The sequence below is a fragment of the Bombina bombina genome, chromosome 3 (genome assembly GCF_027579735.1).
Source record: "Bombina bombina isolate aBomBom1 chromosome 3, aBomBom1.pri, whole genome shotgun sequence".
Taxonomy (NCBI): Eukaryota; Metazoa; Chordata; class Amphibia; order Anura; family Bombinatoridae; genus Bombina; species Bombina bombina.
In genome coordinates, this window is record NC_069501.1 from 184,360,491 (window position 1) to 184,383,412 (window position 22,922).

Genomic DNA, 22,922 nt, shown 5'->3' on the forward strand with positions numbered 1-22,922 from the left:
TAAACTTCAATAAACCAACAATGCATCTTGGTTACATGGAGATTAAATAGGGAAACCTGAACAGCTTGATTGAAATAAAAGGTGGTATGACAGGTTAGATACGCTGTGTAAGGTGGAATGGATTTAGACATGACATGTAACCACTGCAGCTGCCTTCTGGTTTGAGGCTCTAGAAGAGGCTCTTCAGGTGGAGACCCCACTAGATGATATTCTGGACAGAATTAAGGCTCTTAAGCTAGCTAATTCTTTTATTACAGACGCCGCTTTTCACCTCGCAAAGTTAGCGGCAAAGAATTCAGGTTATGCCATTTTAGCGCATAGAGCGTTATGCCTTAAGTCCTGGTTGGCAGATGTGTCATCTAAATCTAAGCTTTTGACCATCCCTTTCAAAGGTAAGACCCTATTCGGGCCTGCACTGAAAGAGATCATTTCGGACATCACTGGAGGGAAGGGTCATGCCCTCCCTCAAGATAAGTCGAATAAGACAAGGACCAAACAAAATAATTTTCGTTCCTTTCGAAACTTCAAGGGTGGTCCCGTTTCCGCTTCCCCTGCTGCAAAGCAAGAGGGGAACTTTGCTCAATCCAAACCAACCTGGAGACCTAACCAGGCTTGGAACAAGGGTAAACAGGCCAAAAAGCCTGCTGCTGCCACTAAGACAGCATGAAGGGGTAGCCCCCGATCCGGGACCGGATCTAGTAGGGGGCAGACTCTCTCTCTTTGCTCAGGCTTGGGCAAGAGACGTTCAGGACTCCTGGGCCGTGGAAATTGTAACTAGGGGTATCTTCTAGATTTCAAAGATTCTCCTCCAAGGGGGAGATTCCATCTTTCTCAATTGTCTGTAAACTAGACAAAAAGAGAGGCGTTCTTACGCTGTGTAGAAGACCTTTTTACCATGGGAGTGATCTTCCCAGTTCCGAAAGCAGAACAGGGGCAGGGTTTCTACTCCAATCTGTTTGTGGTTCCCAAAAAAGAGGGAACCTTCAGACCAATTCTAGATCTCAAGATCCTAAACTAATTCCTAAGAGTTTCATCCTTGGAGACCATTCAGACTATTTTACCAATGATCCAGGACGGTCAATATGTGACCACCGTGGATTTAAAGGCTGCATATCTACACATTCCTATCCACAAAGATCATCACCAGTTCCTCAGGTTTGCCTTTCTGGACAGGCATTACCAGTTTGTGGCTCTTCCCTTCGGGTTGGCCATGGTGCCAATAATCGTCACAAAAGTGCAAGGGTCCCTGCTGGCGGTCCTAAGGCCGCGGGGCATTGCAGTGGCGCCTTATCTAGACAACATCCTAATTCAAGCCTCGACTTTCCAACTAGCCAAGTCTCACATGGACTTAGTGTTGGCCTTTCTAAGATCTCATGGGTGGAAGGTGAATGTGAAAAAATAGTTCTCTTATTCCTCTCACAAGAGTTCCATTCCTGGATAGATAGATTCGGTGGACATGAAAATATTTCTGACGGAGGTCAGGAAATCAAACATTTTAACCACCTGCCGAGCTTTTCATTCCATTCCTCGGCCGTCAGTGGCTCAGTGTATGGAGGTAATCGGACTTATGGTAGCGGCAATGGACATAGTTTTGTTTGCTCGCTTGCATCTCAGTCCACTGCAACTATGCATGCTCAAACAGTGGAATGGGGATTATGCAGATTTATCTCCTCAGATAAATCTGGATCAAGAGACCAGAGACTCTCTTCTTTGGTGGTTGTCACAGGATCACCTGTCCAGGGGAATGTGTTTCTGCAGGCCAGCGTGGGTTATTGTGACGACGGACACCAGCCTACTGGGCTGGGGTGCAGTCTGGAATTCCCTGAAAGCACAGGGTTTGTGGACTCAGGAGGAGGCCCTCCTACCGATAAATATTCTGGAATTAAGAGCGATATTCAATGCTCTTCAGGCGTGGCCTCAGCTGGCTTCGGCCGGATTCATCAGGTTTCAGTCGGACAACATCACGACTGTAGCTTATATCATTCATCAGGGGGGGGGACAAGGAGTTCCTTGGCGATGATAGAAGTTTCCAGGATAATCCGATGGGCAGAGACTCACTCTTGCCATCTATCAGCGATCTATATCCCAGGGGTAGAGAACTGGGAGGCAGATTTTCTAAGTCGTCAGAGTTTTCATCCGGGGGGGTTGCTCAACTGGTTCAGCTATGGGGCACACCAGAATTGAATTTGATGGTGTCTCGTCAGAACGCCAAACTTCCTTGTTACGGATCCAGGTCCAGGGATCCTCAGGCAGTACTGATAGATGCTCTAGCAGTACCCTGGTCATTCAACCTGGCTTATATGTTTCCACCATTTCCTCTCCTTCCCTGTTTGATTGCCAGAATCAAACAGGAGAGAGCTTTGGTGATTTTGATAGCACCTGCATGGACACGCAGGACTTGGTATGCAGACCTGGTGGACATGTCATCTCTACCACCATGGACTCTGCCACTGCGACGGGACCTTCTAATTCAAGGTCCATTCAAGCATCCAAATCTACTTTCTCTGCAACTGACTGCTTGGAGATTGAACGCTTGATTTGATCAAAGTGGGGGTTTTCTGAGTCAGTCATAGATACCTTGATTCAGGCTCAAAAGCATGTCACCAGGAAAATCTATCATAAGATATGGCGTAAATATCTTTTTTGGTGCGAATCCAAAGGCTACTCATGGAGTAAGATCAGAATTCCTAGGATTTTTTCCTTTCTTCAAGAAGGATTGGAAAAAGGATTGTCAGCTAGTTCCCTAAAGGGGCAGATATCTGCTTTGTCTATCCTATTGCACAAGCGTCTGGCTGATGTCCCAGACGTTCGGGCTTTTTGTCAGGCATTAGTTAGAATCAAGCCTGTGTTTAAACCTGTTGCTCCGCCATGGAGTCTAAATTTAGTTCTTAATGTTCTTCAGGGGGTTCCGTTTGAACCAATGCATTCCATAGATATTAAGCTTCTATCTTGGAAAGTTCTGTTTCTAGTTGCTATCTCTTTAGCTCGAAGAGTTTCGGAACTATCTGCATTACAATGCGACTTGCCTTATCTTGTTTTCCATGCTGATAAGGTGGTTTTGCGTACCAAACCTGGGTTCCTCCCTAAGGTTGTTTCTAACAGGAATATCAATCAGGAAATTGTTGTTCCTTCTCTGTGTCCTAATCCTCCTTCAACTTGCACAACTTGGACGTGGTTCGTGCTTTGAAGTTTTATTTGCAGGCAACCAAAGATTTTCGCCAATCATCTTCTTTGTTTGTTGTCTATGCTGGAAAGCGCAGAGGTCAAAAGGCTACGGCTACCTCTCTTTCCTTTTAGCTGAAAAGCATCATCCATTTGGCTTATGAGACTGCTGGACAGCAGCCTCCTGAAAGAATTACAGAGCACTCCACTAGAGCGGTGGCTTCCACATGGGCTTTTAAAAATGATGCTTCTGTTGAACAGATTTGTAAGGCTGCGACTTGATCTTCGCTTCATACCTTTTCCAAATTTTACAAATTTGATACTTTTGCTTCTTCTGAGGCTATTTTTGGGAGAAAGGTTTTGCAAGCAGTGGTGCCTTCCATTTAGGTTCCTGTCTTGTCCCTCCCTTCATCCGTGTCCTAAGGCTTTGGTATTGGTATCCCACAAGTAAGGATGAATCCGTGGACTCGGTACATCATGCAAAAGAAAACAAAATTTATGCTTACCTGATAAATGTCTTTCTTTTGCGATGTACCGAGTCCACGGCCCGCCCTGTCTATTCAAGACAGATAGTATTTTTTTATGTAAACTTCAGTCACCTCTGCACCTTATAGTTTCTCCTTTTCCTCCTTGGCCTCCGGTCGAATGACTGGGGGGTGGAGTTAAGGGGGGAGCTATATAGACAGCTCTGCTGTGGTGCTCCCTTTGCTACTTCCTGTCAGGAAGGACAATATCCCACAAGTTAGGATGAATCCGTGGACTCAGTACATCGCAAAAGAAAGAAATTTATCAGGTAAGCATAAATTTTGTTTTTGCTCTCCACTTGTAATCTGGCCCATTGTAAAGTCACTGGAAACAAATTAAGGGAACCTGTATTACATTATACTGTCCTTTTAATTACCAAAATCTACCTGAAAGCATTGTGCAGCAATACACTACAAATATAATACAGACACGTCCCTTCCTTGTTCAGACACGTACTATATTCATTTTGACAAATGACAGCATAAAAGGCATTGGGGCCATTCTGTGTGTTATATGTTCTAACAATGTAAAAGAATTATACATTTTTGACTATTTAATATGAGTAGCAGTAACAAGTTGCATAGGACGTTGCATGTTCCTTGTCCGTTTTAAAGAAGGAATTTTAAAAAGTAAATGTATTTATTTTGGGGAACAAATGATGCACTTCTAACCAGAAACCCCCCTTTTTTTCTTGTCACACTTGCAAAACTCCACAACTGGAGCTCAAAGGGCTGATTTATCAAGCCCCGTATGGCCCCTAATGCATCTGTTTCCTTCAGGCTTGCCGGAAACAGGAGTTAAGAAGCAGCAGTCTTAAGATCGCTGCTCCTTATCTCGTCCGCCACCTCTGAGGCAGCGGACAGGAATCAGCCTGATCGCATATGATTGGGTTAATTGACAACCCCTGCTAGTGGCCAGTTGGCCAGGAATCTGCAGGGGGCGGCATTGCACAAGCATCTCACACAAAATGCTTGTGCAATGATAAATGCCAACAGTGTATGCTGTCGGCATTTATCGATGTAGGGTTGGACATGATCCACTACAGTGGATCATGTCCATCAGCACATTAATAAATCGGGCCCCAAGGATTAGTTCCTCTCAGCCAATGATCAGCAATACACAAGTATGCACAAACATGCATTTTCTCCAGCATTCAGTTTAATTTTCTTATAAAGTAAAACATTTTACCATGAAAATAGATTCTTTCATATACACAACAGAATTATTTTATTACAATTAGCATCTTTTGTCATAGCTGCTGGCTGCTGTCTTACTTGTTAGGTATCAGACAACTCCAGTTGCCAGTGTTATCATCAACAAAACAACGGATTTCTGCCTCCAAAAACTATGAGTTGTTAAACATAATGCCATTTTTATAATGCAAACATTGTGAACCATACAGTAATCTCGTTTGTAGCTACTTGTTTGCAAAAGTTTGTTACAAAATGCACCTGTTGTGTATTGCATAATAAATCACCTTTGTGCAAAATCTTTTTATTTTATTTACTTATTTTAGGCAGTATTGAGTTACAAAATATATGAGATGTTAGAAAGAGACATGAATTTTTAACACATTTTAAATGAAATCATTAGATATCTAGAGATGAATGCAATTTCATAAGGATGAGAAGTAAGTGTTCTTGGCTGTGTTAGCAACATCCCAGTAGGAGGTTGATTACTCACTAAGACTTGATTATTGGAGAAATGATTGCTCAACAGACTACAACTGGGAAATTAGGTTATGCTCCAAAAACACAAGAGCACATGGGTGGAATGTCACCTTAATTGTATTAATTTGTGTTTTATTTGTTCCTTTTGGCTTTCAGAACCACCTTCAGTTCCCAGGAATGTAAACTTTAACATGAATGAAACAGCACTTTACTTGGAGTGGAATCCTCCGTTTGATAATGGAGGCCGAAAAGACATAACTTATAACGTGATCTGCAAAAAGTGCGGTTCTGATCCCAACCAGTGTGAACTATGTGGGGGTCTTCGCTTTGTACCCAGAAACTCTGGCCTGATTAATTCCTCTGTCATCGTTCTTGACTTCCTTTCTCATGTCAACTACACATTTGAAATTGAAGCAACCAATGGAGTTTCCGAACTTAGCTTCTCCCCTAAGCAAGCAGCTGCTATCATGGTGGCAACTGATCAAGAAGGTAATTTTTTTCCCTTATATTTCAATGTTCATATTTTTCATTAGAAATCATTTATTTATGGAATTTATTAAAAGTCCAATTTGTTGACTTACACCATTGTTTTTAAAGGGACAGTGTTAATATAGAGGTATTTATAATGAATAGTAAAATGACTTTGCAATATACTTTATTTTGCACCCTCTTTATGAAATTTAGCTCTGAAAATTGTAGCTTTTCTAATTCTCAGAACTGAAAGGGCACACTGTAGTCTTTTTAAGGCTAACCATGCTATATATATTTTCCTTATTGGCTTTATCAGCTAAGAACTGCAAAACAATGCACTTACGCTAATTTTATGACTGTAGCTAGTGACTGCTCGAAACAAGGCAAGTAGTGGGTGGTATTTCACTATTGACAAAATAGCAGCCAAAAAGACGTTACCTTGTTTTTAAAATGTTTAGACTTGGCTGATATGTTATTCTGTTGAAAGGCAACAAAAGTGCCTTGTTACTAAATATGTTGTGTCCCTTTAAATCTAATGTGGATATCTCATTTAATTATATTTACATTTTTTTGTTTTAGATACTGATACCTGATACCTTTAAAATAAAAGTGTCAATATTTGCAAAACATTACTGGTTTAAAGATTCACTTAAACACAATAAATTGTGATCTGATCATTATTGAAAAAACAAAAGCTACATTTGACATGCATAATAGTGTTTTAAAGTGAATTTAACACATTTTTCACTATACCTGTTACTTTAAAAGTAGGAAAAAAATTTATGCATATATGGCGCCAACTGCCCTATAAGCAGTACATTTTGTGCACAACAAGTCATCATAAAATGGTGCTAGAAGCTTTTTTTCAACATACAGTGCATCTCCCTTTTCTGTTTTAATAATTACCACAAGCAAGAAAATGTAAGCAGACTATTTTTACTTGTGCATCATTTCTGGGGTCAAGAGTATGATATGTCCGTATGAACAGTCTGCGTATATGCAATATAAATATAAATGTGTTGTAACCTTCTTTACTTGGTTGTTTTTAGGCCTACACATTTACCTAAATTTGAAGCGGGGTATATTTACACAATGTGCAACTGTGTCCTGGTTTAGCTGTTTGTGAAGTTACTAGAATGTTTTTGACTTTCTTGTACTTATAGCTGAAAACTATAAACAACTATATACAAAATTATTTAGTTTGATAAAGCGAACAATGAATACTTTGTATGGCCTGTTTGGGGAAAAAAAGGTTGGTACACTATTATACAAATACAATATAAACTTGAATACAGTTATAGCCAATACTGTCTATTTTTTTTAATTGATATATTCAGAACATGTTAATATGATTTAATATTTTCTAGTTTGCACTTACTCAAGGCTAGGAGAAAGATGGTTATTCCAGCCTTTAAATTGACATTATTTTAGTTTTTTGTGCTGCATCTAAAATAGGGTATTATGTAATACTATTACCAGTGGGACCCAGGCAGCATTTGACAAGAGAAAGTAGGATCAGAACAATATAAATCAGCCCAAATCACTTATATTTATGTATTTATTTTGTATTTATGATTATGTAATATAGGGCTATAGTTTGGGTAGTAGAATGAGAGCCATTTCATTCTAGCACAAAGGCCGGCATTTATCAACTGCTAATCTGTCAGCTTGTGCAATGCCGCCCCCTGTTTATGATAACACAATGGTGCGCAAGTAGGGGGTTGTCAGTCACCCCAAGGCGAACATACCTGGGGTAATTTAATCCACCAGCTAATAGATGGATTACTGTTTAGAAAGCTGCAGTCTGATAACCACTGCATCTTAACTTCCGGCTGCAGGCTCGCTCATGCATACGCAGCTTGATAACTGGGGGCCAAAGCATTGATCTGGCCCTATGTACATGTACGTCAATTACTTCTCAGTATAAAAAAGTGATGCAATTACTTAATTCAAGGCTTGATAAATATGAATGTAAACTTTATTTTACATCTTATTTATCAAACAGCCTCAATCTGCAACAATCTTAAAATACAGTGTCATCTTCTTTTAGACCATGTGGTGCCATTAAAGGGACATGAAACTCAACATTATTCTGTCATGATTCAGATAGAGCATGCAATTTTAAACAACTTTCAAATGTAATTCTATTATCAATTGTCTTTGTTCTCCTGGTATCGTTTGTCAAAAAGCAGGGGCAGATGGTTAAGAGCTGGGCCCCTTTCTAGAGCACTATGTTTTGCCAGAATGTTTTCTATTTGCTAAAGCACTAGATGACAGCACTATTTCCTGCCATATAGAGTTCCAGATGCCTACCTAGGTATCTCTTCAAGAAAGAATATCATGTGAACAAACCAAATTTGATAATAGAAGTAAATAGATTTTTTTTTTATTGTATGCTGTGTCCGAATCACCAAAACATTTTTTGGGGTTTCATATCCCTTTAATATGCCAATGTCACAAAAAGTTTGGCTGAAGTATACGATGGATAAACTAATTTGTTTGGCTTAGTAACTTACCTTTCTCTTGAGAAGTGCTTTTGAGATTTGTTATTGAGCAGAATAACACTCTTTTTAGAGATATTTGGGAAATAAACTGCTCTAGATTAATGCACCATTTTATTGTTTGATCAAATCAACACAAAAAAGATTACATTTATAAATATTAAGAACTATTATATCATGTATATGTAGCCTATAAATTGTAGATATTAACGGAGACCGGGAACGTAACCTTATTTTTATTTTTGTACATATTAACAGAGCAGCAAGTAATAAACCATTTTATTTTCTGAGGTTTATGCCCCTTTAAAGTAATTTGCCAGCAGCGATACTGATGGATTTTCTGTCAGCAATTTTGTAAGTAAAATAACAAAGAATTTTCAGGAATGTTTAACACAAATTTTATAAATCACATCACCCCCTGTGTACAAAATCCATTATTGATATTCAATTACCCATAGAATTATCTCTTCACACAGTTATAATACTCAGTTTCAGTTTCATTCTGGAACTGCATTAAATTAAACATCTTTCAAAAATGGCTTCACGGTAATGGGCAGATAATTTAACCTCATGCACTGTAATGTTTGTTGTGCATTAGGCAAGTCAGATGAGATATCACAAAGACACATATATTATTATGTTAAATAGCTAATACATTTAAAAGCAAATGGAATGGGATTATTGTACTTCCCTTCACTGGATAAAATATTAAAACAGTATATATATATATATATACACACACACACACACACACACAGGGGTCTCAGAGGACTCAACTGAGACCATGGGGCCAATTTATCAATGTCTGGCGGACATAATACGCTGTAGCGTATCATGTCCGCCAGACATTTCTGAATGCCGATAGGATACGCTATCGGCTTTTAACATTGCACAAGCAGTTCTAGTGAACTGCTTGTGCAATGCCGCCCCTGCAGATTTGCAGCCAATCGGCCGCTAGCAGGGGGTGTCAATCAATCCGATCATATGTGATCGGGTGGATTGATGTCGGCAGCGGACAGGTTAAGGAGCTGCAGGCTTAAAGCTGCTGCTTATTAACTCCTGTTTCTGGTGAGCCTGAAGGCTCACATGGAAACAGGAACATCAAGGGCCATTCGGCCCTTGATAAATTGTCCCCAATGCCTGCTCCTCTAGGGGCCCCATCCGGCTTTGCAGTCATTAGTGATGTTACTACAGGTGAGGCGGGGTTCCACCTAACCCTTTAGCGTGCCCCTCTGCTAAAAAAAAAAAAGCCTTACTGTTTAAGAGAAGTGCATAGATTTTCCTTTAGAATATTGTGGCAGGGTTTTCAAAATGGCTGCCAATGTTGCTGTACAAGAGCATAAGGGATAAACCTCCTATTCTGTCCTTCTGCTTTACCTTACCCCCCAATAATAAAGGCACAACAACTGAATTGGTCACGGTCACGTTTATTAAAACGTAAACTTTATCGAAACTATTAGATAGTTTCCTAGGCAACTTTTTAACTTGAACTTTGTAAAAGTTCTATAACCCTTGGCGGCAACTATGCCTAACTAACTATCCCCTACCGACAGCCGGTCAAAGCCTCATACGGTACCTACAGCGTAGCACGGATTGCTGACGCTTCTTAGCATAGAATGGATCTAATATGTTTTTTGAGCTCTTTGGCCAAATTTTGAGGAGGGGAACCCCTAGGCCGGCACCTAGCAAGCGTCACCCCTCCCCAATTCCCCAAGGCTGTCACTCAGCATTCGGACTGCTCTCTCCAGGGCTATGACCGACCACCAGCTAGGGCACTACCCCCAACCCAGAAGAGCGACCCCAACCAACTTGTCATAACAACCCGCTGGTTAAGGGTGGAGGTCTAAATTAAAACCTGGGCTTACAGAGCTGATTCAACTAAACCTACCCACGCCAGGGGAAAAACACAATTTATGCTTACCTGATAAATTTATTTCTCTTGTGGTGTATCCAGTCCACGGATCATCCATTACTTGTGGGATATTCTCATTCCCAACAGGAAGTTGCAAGAGGACACCCACAGCAGAGCTGTAATATAGCTCCTCCCCTAACTGTCATAGCCAGTCATTCGACCGAAAACAAGCCGAGAAAGGAGGAACCATAGGGTGCAGTGGTTACTGTAGTTTAAATTTAAAAATTACCTGCCTTAAAATGACAGGGCGGGCCGTGGACTGGATACACCAGAAGAGAAATAAATTTATCAGGTAAGCATAAATTGTGTTTTCTCTTGTAAGGTGTATCCAGTCCACGGATCATCCATTACTTGTGGGATACCAATACCAAAGCTAAAGTACACGGATGAAGGGAGGGACAAGGCAAGAACTTAAATGGAAGGAACCACTGCCCGTAAAACCTTTCTCCCAAATATAGCCTCCGAAGAAGCAAAAGTATCAAATTTGTAAAATTTTGAAAAAATATGAAGCGAAGACCAAGTCGTCGCCTTGCAAATCTAATCAAAAGAAGCCTCATTTTTAAAGGCCCAAGTGGAAGCCACAGCTCTAGTGGAATGAGCTGTAATCCTTTCAGGAGGTTGCTGTCCAGCAGTCTCATAGGCTAAGCGGATTAAGCTTCTTAGTCAAAAAGAAAAAGAGGTTGCCAAAGCCTTTTGACCTCTCCTCTGTCCAGAGTAGACAACAAACAAAGCAGATGTTTGACAAAAATCTTTAGTAGCTTGTAAGTAAAACTTTAAAGCACGGACCACGTCCAAATTGTGTAACACAAGGATGGAACAACAATCTCTTGATTGATATTCTTGTTAGATACCACCTTAGGTAAGAACCCAGGTTTGGTACGCAGGACTACCTTATCCGTATGAAAAATCAGATAAGGAGAATCACATTGTAAGGCAGATAGCTCAGAGACTCTACAAGCCGAGGAAATAGCTACCAAAAAAGAACTTTCCAAGATAAAAGCTTGATATCTATGGAATGAAGAGGTTCAAACGGAACTCCTTGAAGAACCTTAAGAACCAAGTTTAAGCTCCATGGTGGAGCAACAGGTTTAAACACAGGCTTGATTCTAACTAAAGCCTGACAAAATGCCTGAACGTCTGGAACATCTGCCAGACGCTTAACTAGCTGACAATCCTTTTTCCAAACCTTCTTGGAGAAAAGATAATATCCTAGCAATCCTGACCTTACTCAATGAGTAACCCTTGGATTCACACCAATAAAGATATCTACGCCATACCTTATGGTAAATTTTCCTGGTGACAGGCTTTCGTGCCTGTCTTAAGGTATCAATAACTGACTCGGAGAAGCCACGCTTTGATAAAATCAAGCGTTCAATCTCCAGGCAGTCAGCCTCAGAGAAATTAGATTTGGATGGTTGAAAGGACCCTGAAGTAGAAGGTCCTGTTTCAGAGGCAGAGACCATGGTGGAAAGGATGACATGTCCACTAGATCTGCATACCAGGTCCTGCGTGGCCACGCAGGTGCTATCAGAATCACCGATGCTCTCTCCTGCTTGATCTTGGCAATCAGTCGAAGGAGCAGAGGAAACGGTGGAAACACATAAGCCAGGTTGAAAGACCAGGGCGCTGCTAGAGCATCTATCAATGTTGCCTTGGGATCCCTGGACCTGGATCCGTAACACGGAAGCTTGGCGTTCTGCCGAGACGCCATGAGATCCAGTTCTGGTTTGCCCCAACGATGAAGCAGTTGTGCAAATGCCTCTGGATGGAGTTCCCACTCTCCCGGATGAAAAGTCTGACGACTTAGAAAATCCGCCTCCCAGTGCTCTACACCTGGGATATGGATAGCTGATAGGTGACAAGAGTGAATCTCTGCCCAGCAAATTATTTTTGAAACTTCTAACATCTCTAGGGAACTTCTCGTTCCCCCTTGAGGTTGATGTAAGCTACAGTCGTGATGTTGTCCGACTGAAATCTGATGTACCTCAGAGTTGCTAACTGAGGCCAAGCCTGAAGAGCCTTGAATATCGCTCTTAGTTCCAGAATATTTAATGGAAGGAGAGACTCCTCCTGAGTCCACGATCCCTGAGCCTTCAGGGATTTCCAGACTGCACCCCAACCTAGAAGGCTGGCATCTGTCGTAACAATTGTCCAATCTGGCCTGCGAAAGGTCATACCTTTGGACAGATGGACCCGTGATAGCCACCAGAGAAGAGAATCCCTGGTCTCTTGGTCCAGATTCAGTTGAGGGGACAAATCTGTGTAATCCCCGCTCCACTGACTGAGAATGCATAGTTGCAGCGGTCTGAGATGTAAGCGTGCAAATGGCACTATGTCCATTGCCGCTACCATTAAGCCGATTACTTCCATACACTCCAGCTAGGGCACTACCCCCAACCCAGAAGAGCGACCCCAACCAACTTGTCATAACAACCCGCTGGTTAAGGGTGGAGGTCTAAATTAAAACCTGGGCTTACAGAGCTGATTCAACTAAACCTACCCACGCCAGAGGAAAAACACAATTTATGCTTACCTGATAAATTTATTTCTCTTGTGGTGTATCTAGTCCACGGATCATCCATTACTTGTGGGATATTCTCATTCCCAACAGGAAGTTGCAAGAGGACACCCACAGCAGAGCTGTAATATAGCCCCTCCCCTAACTGTCATAGCCAGTCATTCGACCGAAAACAAGCCGAGAAAGGAGGAACCATAGGGTGCAGTGGTTACTGTAGTTTAAATTTAAAAATTACCTGCCTTAAAATGACAGGGCGGGCCGTGGACTGGATACACCACAAGAGAAATAAATTTATCAGGTAAGCATAAATTGTGTTTTCTCTTGTAAGGTGTATCCAGTCCACGGATCATCCATTACTTGTGGGATACCAATACCAAAGCTAAAGTACACGGATGAAGGGAGGGACAAGGCAGGAACTTAAATGGAAGGAACCACTGCCCGTAAAACCTTTCTCCCAAATATAGCCTCCGAAGAAGCAAAAGTATCAAATTTGTAAAATTTTGAAAAAATATGAAGCGAAGACCAAGTCTTCGCCTTGCAAATCTAATCAAAAGAAGCCTCATTTTAAAGGCCCAAGTGGAAGCCACAGCTCTAGTGGAATGAGCTGTAATCCTTTCAGGAGGTTGCTGTCCAGCAGTCTCATAGGCTAAGCGAATTAAGCTTCTTAGTCAAAAAGAAAAAGAGGTTGCCAAAGCCTTTTGACCTCTCCTCTGTCCATAGTAGACAACAAACAAAGCAGATGTTTGACAAAAATCTTTAGTAGCTTGTAAGTAAAACTTTAAAGCACGGACCACGTCCAAATTGTGTAACACAAGGATGGAACAACAATCTCTTGATTGATATTCTTGTTAGATACCACCTTAGGTAAGAACCCAGGTTTGGTACGCAAGACTACCTTATCCGTATAAAAAAATCAGATAAGGAGAATCACATTGTAAGGCAGATAGCTCAGAGACTCTACAAGCCGAGGAAATAGCTACCAAAAAAAGAACTTTCCAAGATAAAAGCTTGATATCTATGGAATGAAGAGGTTCAAATGGAACTCCTTGAAGAACCTTAAGAACCAAGTTTAAGCTCCATGGTGGAGCAACAGGTTTAAACACAGGCTTGATTCTAACTAAAGCCTGACAAAATGCCTGAACGTCTGGAACATCTGCCAGATGCTTAACTAGCTGACAATCCTTTTTCCAAACCTTCTTGGAGAAAAGATAATATCCTAGCAATCCTGACCTTACTCCATGAGTAACTCTTGGATTCACACCAATAAAGATATCTACGCCATACCTTATGGTAAATTTTCCTGGTGACAGGCTTTCGTGCCTGTCTTAAGGTATCAATAACTGACTCGGAGAAGCCACGCTTTGATAAAATCAAGCGTTCAATCTCCAGGCAGTCAGCCTCAGAGAAATTAGATTTGGATGGTTGAAAGGACACTGAAGTAGAAGGTCCTGTTTCAGAGGCAGAGACCATGGTGGAAAGGATGACATGTCCACTAGATCTGCATACCAGGTCCTGCGTGGCCACGCAGGTGCTATCAGAATCACCGATGCTCTCTCCTGCTTGATCTTGGCAATCAGTCGAGGGAGCAGAGGAAACGGTGGAAACACATAAGCCAGGTTGAAAGACCAGGGCGCTGCTAGAGCATCTATCAATGTCGCCTTGGGATCCCTGGACCTGGATCCGTAACACGGAAGCTTGGCGTTCTGCCGAGACGCCATGAGATCCAGTTCTGGTTTGCCCCAACGATGAAGCAGTTGTGCAAATGCCTCTGGATGGAGTTCCCACTCTCCCGGATGAAAAGTCTGATGACTTAGAAAATCCGCCTCCCAGTGCTCTACACCTGGGATATGGATAGCTGATAGGTGACAAGAGTGAATCTCTGCCCAGCGAATTATTTTTGAAACTTCTAACATCTCTAGGGAACTTCTCGTTCCCCCTTGAGGTTGATGTAAGCTACAGTCGTGATGTTGTCCGACTGAAATCTGATGTACCTCAGAGTTGCTAACTGAGGCCAAGCCTGAAGAGCCTTGAATATCGCTCTTAGTTCCAGAATATTTAATGGAAGGAGAGACTCCTCCTGAGTCCACGATCCCTGAGCCTTCAGGGAGTTCCAGACTGCACCCCAACCTAGAAGGCTGGCATCTGTCGTAACAATTGTCCAATCTGGCCTGCGAAAGGTCATACCTTTGGACAGATGGACCCGTGATAGCCACCAGAGAAGAGAATCCCTGGTCTCTTGGTCCAGATTCAGTTGAGGGGACAAATCTGTGTAATCCCCGCTCCACTGACTGAGCATGCATAGTTGCAGCGGTCTGAGATGTAAGCGTGCAAACGGCACTATGTCCATTGCCGCTACCATTAAGCTGATTACTTCCATACACTCCAGCTAGGGCACTACCCCCAACCCAGAAGAGCGACCCCAACCAACTTGTCATAACAACCCGCTGGTTAAGGGTGGAGGTCTAAATTAAAACCTGGGCTTACAGAGCTGATTCAACTAAACCTACCCACGCCAGGGGAAAAACACAATTTATGCTTACCTGATAAATTTATTTCTCTTGTGGTGTATCCAGTCCACGGATCATCCATTACTTGTGGGATATTCTCATTCCCAACAGGAAGTTGCAAGAGGACACCCACAGCAGAGCTGTAATATAGCTCCTCCCCTAACTGTCATAGCCAGTCATACGACCGAAAACAAGCCGAGAAAGGAGGAACCATAGGGTGCAGTGGTTACTGTAGTTTAAATTTAAAAATTACCTGCCTTAAAATGACAGGGCGGGCTGTGGACTGGATACACCAGAAGAGAAATAAATTTATCAGGTAAGCATAAATTGTGTTTTCTCTTGTAAGGTGTATCCAGTCCACGGATCATCCATTACTTGTGGGATACCAATACCAAAGCTAAAGTACACGGATGAAGGGAGGGACAAGGCAGGAACTTAAATGGAAGGAACCACTGCCCGTAAAACCTTTCTCCCAAATATAGCCTCCGAAGAAGCAAAAGTATCAAATTTGTAAAATTTTGAAAAAATATGAAGCGAAGACCAAGTCGTCGCCTTGCAAATCTAATCAAAAGAAGCCTCATTTTTAAAGGCCCAAGTGGAAGCCACAGCTCTAGTGGAATGAGCTGTAATCCTTTCAGGAGGTTGCTGTCCAGCAGTCTCATAGGCTAAGCGGATTAAGCTTCTTAGTCAAAAAGAAAAAGAGGTTGCCAAAGCCTTTTGACCTCTCCTCTGTCCAGAGTAGACAACAAACAAAGCAGATGTTTGACAAAAATCTTTAGTAGCTTGTAAGTAAAACTTTAAAGCACGGACCACGTCCAAATTGTGTAACACAAGGATGGAACAACAATCTCTTGATTGATATTCTTGTTAGATACCACCTTAGGTAAGAACCCAGGTTTGGTACGCAGGACTACCTTATCCGTATGAAAAATCAGATAAGGAGAATCACATTGTAAGGCAGATAGCTCAGAGACTCTACAAGCCGAGGAAATAGCTACCAAAAAAAGAACTTTCCAAGATAAAAGCTTGATATCTATGGAATGAAGAGGTTCAAACGGAACTCCTTGAAGAACCTTAAGAACCAAGTTTAAGCTCCATGGTGGAGCAACAGGTTTAAACACAGGCTTGATTCTAACTAAAGCCTGACAAAATGCCTGAACGTCTGGAACATCTGCCAGATGCTTAACTAGCTGACAATCCTTTTTCCAAACCTTCTTGGAGAAAAGATAATATCCTAGCAATCCTGACCTTACTCCATGAGTAACCCTTGGATTCACACCAATAAAGATATCTACGCCATACCTTATGGTAAATTTTCCTGGTGACAGGCTTTCGTGCCTGTCTTAAGAAATCAATAACTGACTCGGAGAAGCCACGCTTTGATAAAATCAAGCGTTCAATCTCCAGGCAGTCAGCCTCAGAGAAATTAGATTTGGATGGTTGAAAGGACCCTGAAGTAGAAGGTCCTGTTTCAGAGGCAGAGACCATGGTGGAAAGGATGACATGTCCACTAGATCTGCATACCAGGTCCTGCGTGGCCACGCAGGTGCTATCAGAATCACTGATGCTCTCTCCTGCTTGATCTTGGCAATCAGTCGAGGGAGCAGAGGAAACGGTGGAAACACATAAGCCAGGTTGAAAGACCAGGGCGCTGCTAGAGCATCTATCAATGTCGCCTTGGGATCCCTGGACCTGGATCCGTAACATGGAAGCTTGGCATTCTGCCGAGATGCCATGAGATCCAGTTCTGGTTTGCCCCAACGATGAAGCAGTTGTGCAAATGCCTCTGGATGGAGTTCCCACTCTCCCGGATGAAAAGTCTGACGACTTAGAAAATCCGCCTCCCAGTGCTCTACACCTGGGATATGGATAGCTGATAGGTGACAAGAGTGAATCTCTGCCCAGCGAATTATTTTTGAAACTTCTAACATCTCTAGGGAACTTCTCGTTCCCCCTTGAGGTTGATGTAAGCTACAGTCGTGATGTTGTCCGACTGAAATCTGATGTACCTCAGAGTTGCTAACTGAGGCCAAGCCTGAAGAGCCTTGAATATCGCTCTTAGTTCCAGAATATTTAATGGAAGGAGAGACTCCTCCTGAGTCCACGATCCCTGAGCCTTCAGGGAGTTCCAGACTGCACCCCAACCTAGAAGGCTGGCATCTGTCGTAACAATTGTCCAATCTGGCCTGCGAAAGGTCATACCTTTGGACAGATGGACCCGTGATAGCCACCAGAGAAGAGAATCCCTGGTCTCTTGGTCCAGATTCAGTTGAGGGGACAAATCTGTGTAATCCCCGCTCCACTGACTGAGCATGCATAGTTGCAGCGGTCTGAGATGTAAGCGTGCAAACGGCACTATGTCCATTGCCGCTACCATTAAGCCGATTACTTCCATACACTGAACCACCGAAGGGCGCGGAATGGAATGAAGAACCCGGCAGGAATTTAGAAGCTTTGATAACCTGGACTCCGTCAGGTGAATTTTCATTTCTACAGAATCTATCAGAGTCCCTAGAAAGGAAACTCTTGTGAGTGGGGATAGAGAACTCTTTTCCTCATTCACTTTCCACCCATGCGACCACAGAAATGCCAGTACTACGTCCGTATGAGACTTGGCAATTTGGAAGTTTGACGCCTGTAACAGGATGTCGTCTAAATAAGGGGCTACTGGTATTCCCCCACGGCCTTAGGACCGCCATAAGTGACCCTAGAACCTTTGTAAAGATTCTTGGGGCTGTAGCTAATCCCAAGGGAAGAGCTACAACTGGTAATGTCTGTCTTAAAAGGCAAACCTGAGAAACCGATGATGATCTTTGTGTATCGGAATGTGAAGATAAGCATCCTTTAGATCCACTGTAGTCATATATTGACCCTCCTGGATCAGTGGTAGGATGGTACAAATAGTTTCCATCTTGAACAACGGAACTTTGAGGAATTTGTTTAAGACCTTTAGATCCAAAATTGGTCTGAAGGTTCCCTCTTTTTTGGGAACCACAAACAGATTTGAGTAAAAACCCTGTCCCTGTTCCTCCTTTGGAACTGGATGGATCACTCCCATAACTAGGAGGACTCGTACACAGTGTAAGAATGCCTCTCTCTTTATCTGGTGTGCAGATAATTATGAAAGGTGAAATCTCCCTTTTGGGGGGGAAGCTTTGAAGTCCAGAAGATATCCCTGGGATATAATTTCCAACGCCCAGGGATCCTAAACATCTCTTGCCCCCGCCTGTGCAAAGAGTGAAAGTCTGCCCCCTACTAGACCCGTTCCCGGATAGGGGGCCATTCCTTCATGCTGTCTTATAGGCAGCAGCAGGCTTTTTTACCTGCTTACCTTTTTTCCATGTCAGGTTTGGTCTCCAGACCGTCTTGGATTGAGCAAAAGTTCCCTCTAGTTTATTATTAGAGGAAGTTGATGCCGCACCTGCCTTGAAGTTTTGAAAGGCACGAAAATTAGACTGTTTGGCCCTAGATTTGGACCTGTCCTGAGGAAGGGCATGACCTTTTCCTCCAGTGATATCAGCAATAATCTCCTTCAACCAGGCCCGAATAGGGTCTGCCCCTTGAAGGGAATGTTAAGTAGCTTAGATTTTGAAGTCACGTCAGCTGACCATGATCTAAGCCATAGCGCTCTGCGTGCCTGTATAGCAAAACCAGAATTCTTAGCCGTTAGTTTAGTCAAATGAACAATGGCATCAGAATAAAAGAATTGGCTAGCTTAAGTGCTCTAAGTTTGCCAAGTATGTCATCCAATGGAGTCGCTACCTGTAAAGCCTCTTCCAGAGACTCAAACCAGTACGCCGCAGCAGCAGTGACAGGGGCAATGCATGCAAGGGGCTGTAGGATTAAACCTTGGTTGATACGCTCAATCTCAATAGTATTGGTCTACGCTTCACCTTTGAGTGGAATCAGACCAGTATAAACTACCTGGATGTCACCCTCAGATTTGATGGTGATACTGGAGGGGTATCCTCGTCTCTCTACAGGAAACCTATCTCCGGGAATACGCTGTTACATGCCAGGAGCAGTCATTATAGGCATGTTTTCAAAGGAATAGCTAAAGGCCAATTTATGCGGATAAAAAGAAATTGTTTACGGAGAGAGGATTTCCTGAGAGAGAGCGAGGATCTGAAAGTGAGATTGAGAGAAAGAGGTTATTCCAAAAATTTGGTTAATAAGACCTTTATGGAAGTATCTGCTATGGACATGAGATGTAACCAAGGGAGGACAAGGGATAACAGATTGGGGAGTGACACTACCAACAGAATCAAACCCACCCTGGTCACAGCTTTCTCCAACCAATTTGATAAGGTCTGCAAAGTTATTGAAAGGAACCTGCCTATACTTCGAGGTGACACAGTACTGAGACAGATTATGGAGGATGGATGTAACTTCATCTATAAACGTAACTTAACCCTGGGTAACATTTTGTCTCCCAGTATGTTGCCCCAACAGGACAGTGGTAGTTCATGGCTAAAAGTCAAGGGAACATACAAATGTGGCAAGAAAACATGTAAGTCATGTGACCACATGGTTGTTTCAAAGACTTTTTCTTCAACCAAAACGCTGGAGGTTTTTGACACTAGGGGTTGCATCAAATGCGGTAGTAGATATGTCATCTACTTGATTGAATGCACCCAGTGTAAAAAACAGTATGTAGGCAGAACTACCAGGCCTGTGGGTAAGAGGATCAGGGAGCATCTCTCCTATGTCTCCCAAGAAAGGGCTGTTTCTGCCCTATCCAAACATTTCCTGGAGGTACACATGGGAGATGTTGGAACCCTCAGGTGGCGGGCTATCGAGTCAGTATCCAGACCACCTAGGGGAAGTGATTTATTTCATATCCTCTCCAGGCAAGAGATTTACTGGATACACAAGCTCGGTAGCCTGATACCTGAGGGTTTTAACTCGGAATTCGACATTATAAATTACTGGCACAGATAGTTTTACTCTGGATTTGGCTAAGATATATTAATATAGCCTTTTTGATATCCACTATTCTATGGGTCTTACATCATCCCTTTAGGTAAATAACTATTTATGCATTTAACTGTTTGCTCATTAGTTCCAATCACATATATTCCCATTTATATACATTATGTGTTTTAGCTTAGCGTATGAAATAATAAAATTAATATTTTTTTAGATCTTACTACACTACTAATAACAATATTGTTTTAAATGGTTCTTTGATATGTTGGTATTTATGAACATGAATTTGTAGTTTATAGATTAGGAATTTATTACTCTTTCCTTAAGCTTTTTGCTGTTTGCTTCTGTCTTTTACTTATCTGATACTTTTACTTATGAATTGGTTACATATACCTGGAAGTTTAAAGTTTATGCCCAGAGTTATCTTATTTATGTATTTTCCTTATGCTATTATACTATATATTATATTATGTATTCTCCTTAATTGTATATTGCATATTATATATATATATTTTGTATATATGTATACAAATTTATTGCTTTCCCAATACAGTCATGAGTTACAAGGTGTTTTTAACTAATTAATTTGAGCTAGTTTGTTACCACCCACATTTGGGGAGTGGTTAACAGGTATATAAGGTGTACTCCTTGTATACCTGATACAGTCTATGACTACGGCCACACTGGGCCGAAACCGGTCAGACTTTTCTACTTGTCTCTCTTGCTGAGAGTTTTACTGCATGTTTTATCCTTGAATACTACAATAAAGTTTGCCTTTTACATATGGAACTGGAGCTCAATTGACTTTTTTCTCCCACACTTGGATGTACCTTGGATATTGCTTTGTTTTTTATTTACTGTGGAGTACAGGGACTCCACTTCCGCCTGCACATCCACACTGACACGGATCACAGCTGATTTGGATGATTTGAGCTGACCAGAGAGGGCATGCTGCAAGGAGAGAGGCTGAGTAGTGTTGTAAGTGTGTTTGTACGGAACTACCGAAAACTGAACTATTGCAGGGAACCAGATGACAACGGAGCACCTTACTGTGAGTATGTCTGCTTGGGCTTATTTGTGATGCATGGAACTGATCTATTGAGACCCGCTTTTTACTACGGAGGTATGGTAGTGTGTTGACCGCAAGCCTGATTAACGCTACTGATGTACTCGAGCTGACAGGCTATCATTAGTATCACTATACCATTCTCTCCTATAATTTAATAACGGGCCATCTGGTGAGCGCATTGTTTGCTTGTGCTGAGCCTCTCTACTTTTGGAATATCGGCCGGCATTTAAAAGTAATTGCTCAAAGACATTACAGATACACAGCCCTATCATTACTCTCAGGAAAGTCACATGACCTGCTTGATCTTTTTTGAAATTTGTTGCAAGCTAAGTGAACAAGTTGTACCGCTACCTGGTCTGCCCGCACACTTAACACTACATGTTGCGAAGGTGACAGCCTCTCACAGCACATAACATTATCCTGAACTTTGTTTTGAGCAACATGTTTGCTACTTCTGTAGGATTAAACCTTGTTGAATAAATATTTTCTTAAGGTAACCTCTAATTTTTTATCTATAGGATCTAAAAAAAAAAAGCACAACTGTCCTCGACAGGGATAGTAGTATGCTTTACTAGAGTAGAAACTGCTCCCTCCACCTTAGGGACTGTCTGCCATAAGTCCCATGTGGTGGCGTCTATTGGAAACATTTTTCTAAAAATAGGAGGGGAAGAGAATGGCACACCTGGTCTATCCCATTCCTTATTAATAATTTATGTAAACCTTTTAGGTATTTGGAAAAACATCAGTACACACCGGCACTGCAAAATATTTATCCAGTCTACACAATTTCTCTGGCACTGCAATGGTATCACAGTCATTCAGAGCAGCTAAAACCTCCCTAAGCAACACGCGGAGGTGTTCAAGCTTAAATTTAAATGTAGAAATATTAGAATCAGGTATCTTTCCTGAGTCATTAACATCACCCACTGACTGAAGCTCTCTTTCCTCAGCTTCTGCATATTGTGAGGCAGTATCAGACATGGTTCTTAAAGCGTCAGTATGCTCTGCATTTTGTCTCACCCCAGAGCTATCTCGCTTACCTCTAAGTTCAGGTAGTTTGGCTAATACCGCTGACAGTGTATTATCCAAGACTGCCGCCATGTCTTGTAAAGTAAACGCTATGGGCGCCCTAGATGTACTTGGCGCCATTTGAGCGTGAGTCCCTTAAGCGGGAGTCAAAGGGTCTGACACGTGGGGAAAGTTAGTCTGCATAACTTCCCCCTCGTCAGATTCCTCTGGTGATACATTTTTTAAAGACAGAAAATGATCTTTATTGCATAAAATGAAATCAGTACATTTGGTACACATTCTAAGAGGGGGTTCCACCATGGCTTTTAAACATAATAAACAAGGAGTTTATACAGAATAGCAATGAGACTAGCAAGCTTGGAAAACACTTTAAATCAAGTTAACAAGCAAATATAAAAAACGGTACTGTGCCTTTAAGAGAAACAAATTTTGTCAGAATTTGAAAAAACAGTGAAAAAATGCAGTAAATCAAACGAAATTTTTACAGTGTGTATAATAGGCTAACAGAGCATTGCACCCACTTGCAAATGGATGATTAACCCCTTAGTTCAAAAAACGGATCAAAAAAACAAAATAGACGTTTTTTAACAGTCACAACCAGCTGCCACAGCAAGCTGTGGCCCTACCTT

The 22,922-nt window shown here is 42.0% G+C and overlaps 1 protein-coding gene across 1 annotated transcript in view; it reads left to right on the top strand.

Annotated features, from left to right (window-relative positions):
• EPHA6 (EPH receptor A6) overlaps positions 1-22,922 on the top strand; it is a 1,448,913-nt gene that overhangs the window by 364,839 nt on the left and 1,061,152 nt on the right. Inside the window, exon 4 of the mRNA XM_053706041.1 lies at positions 5,514-5,846. Coding sequence (XP_053562016.1) covers positions 5,514-5,846 — 333 coding nt within the window. The remainder of the gene's footprint in view (positions 1-5,513; positions 5,847-22,922) is intronic.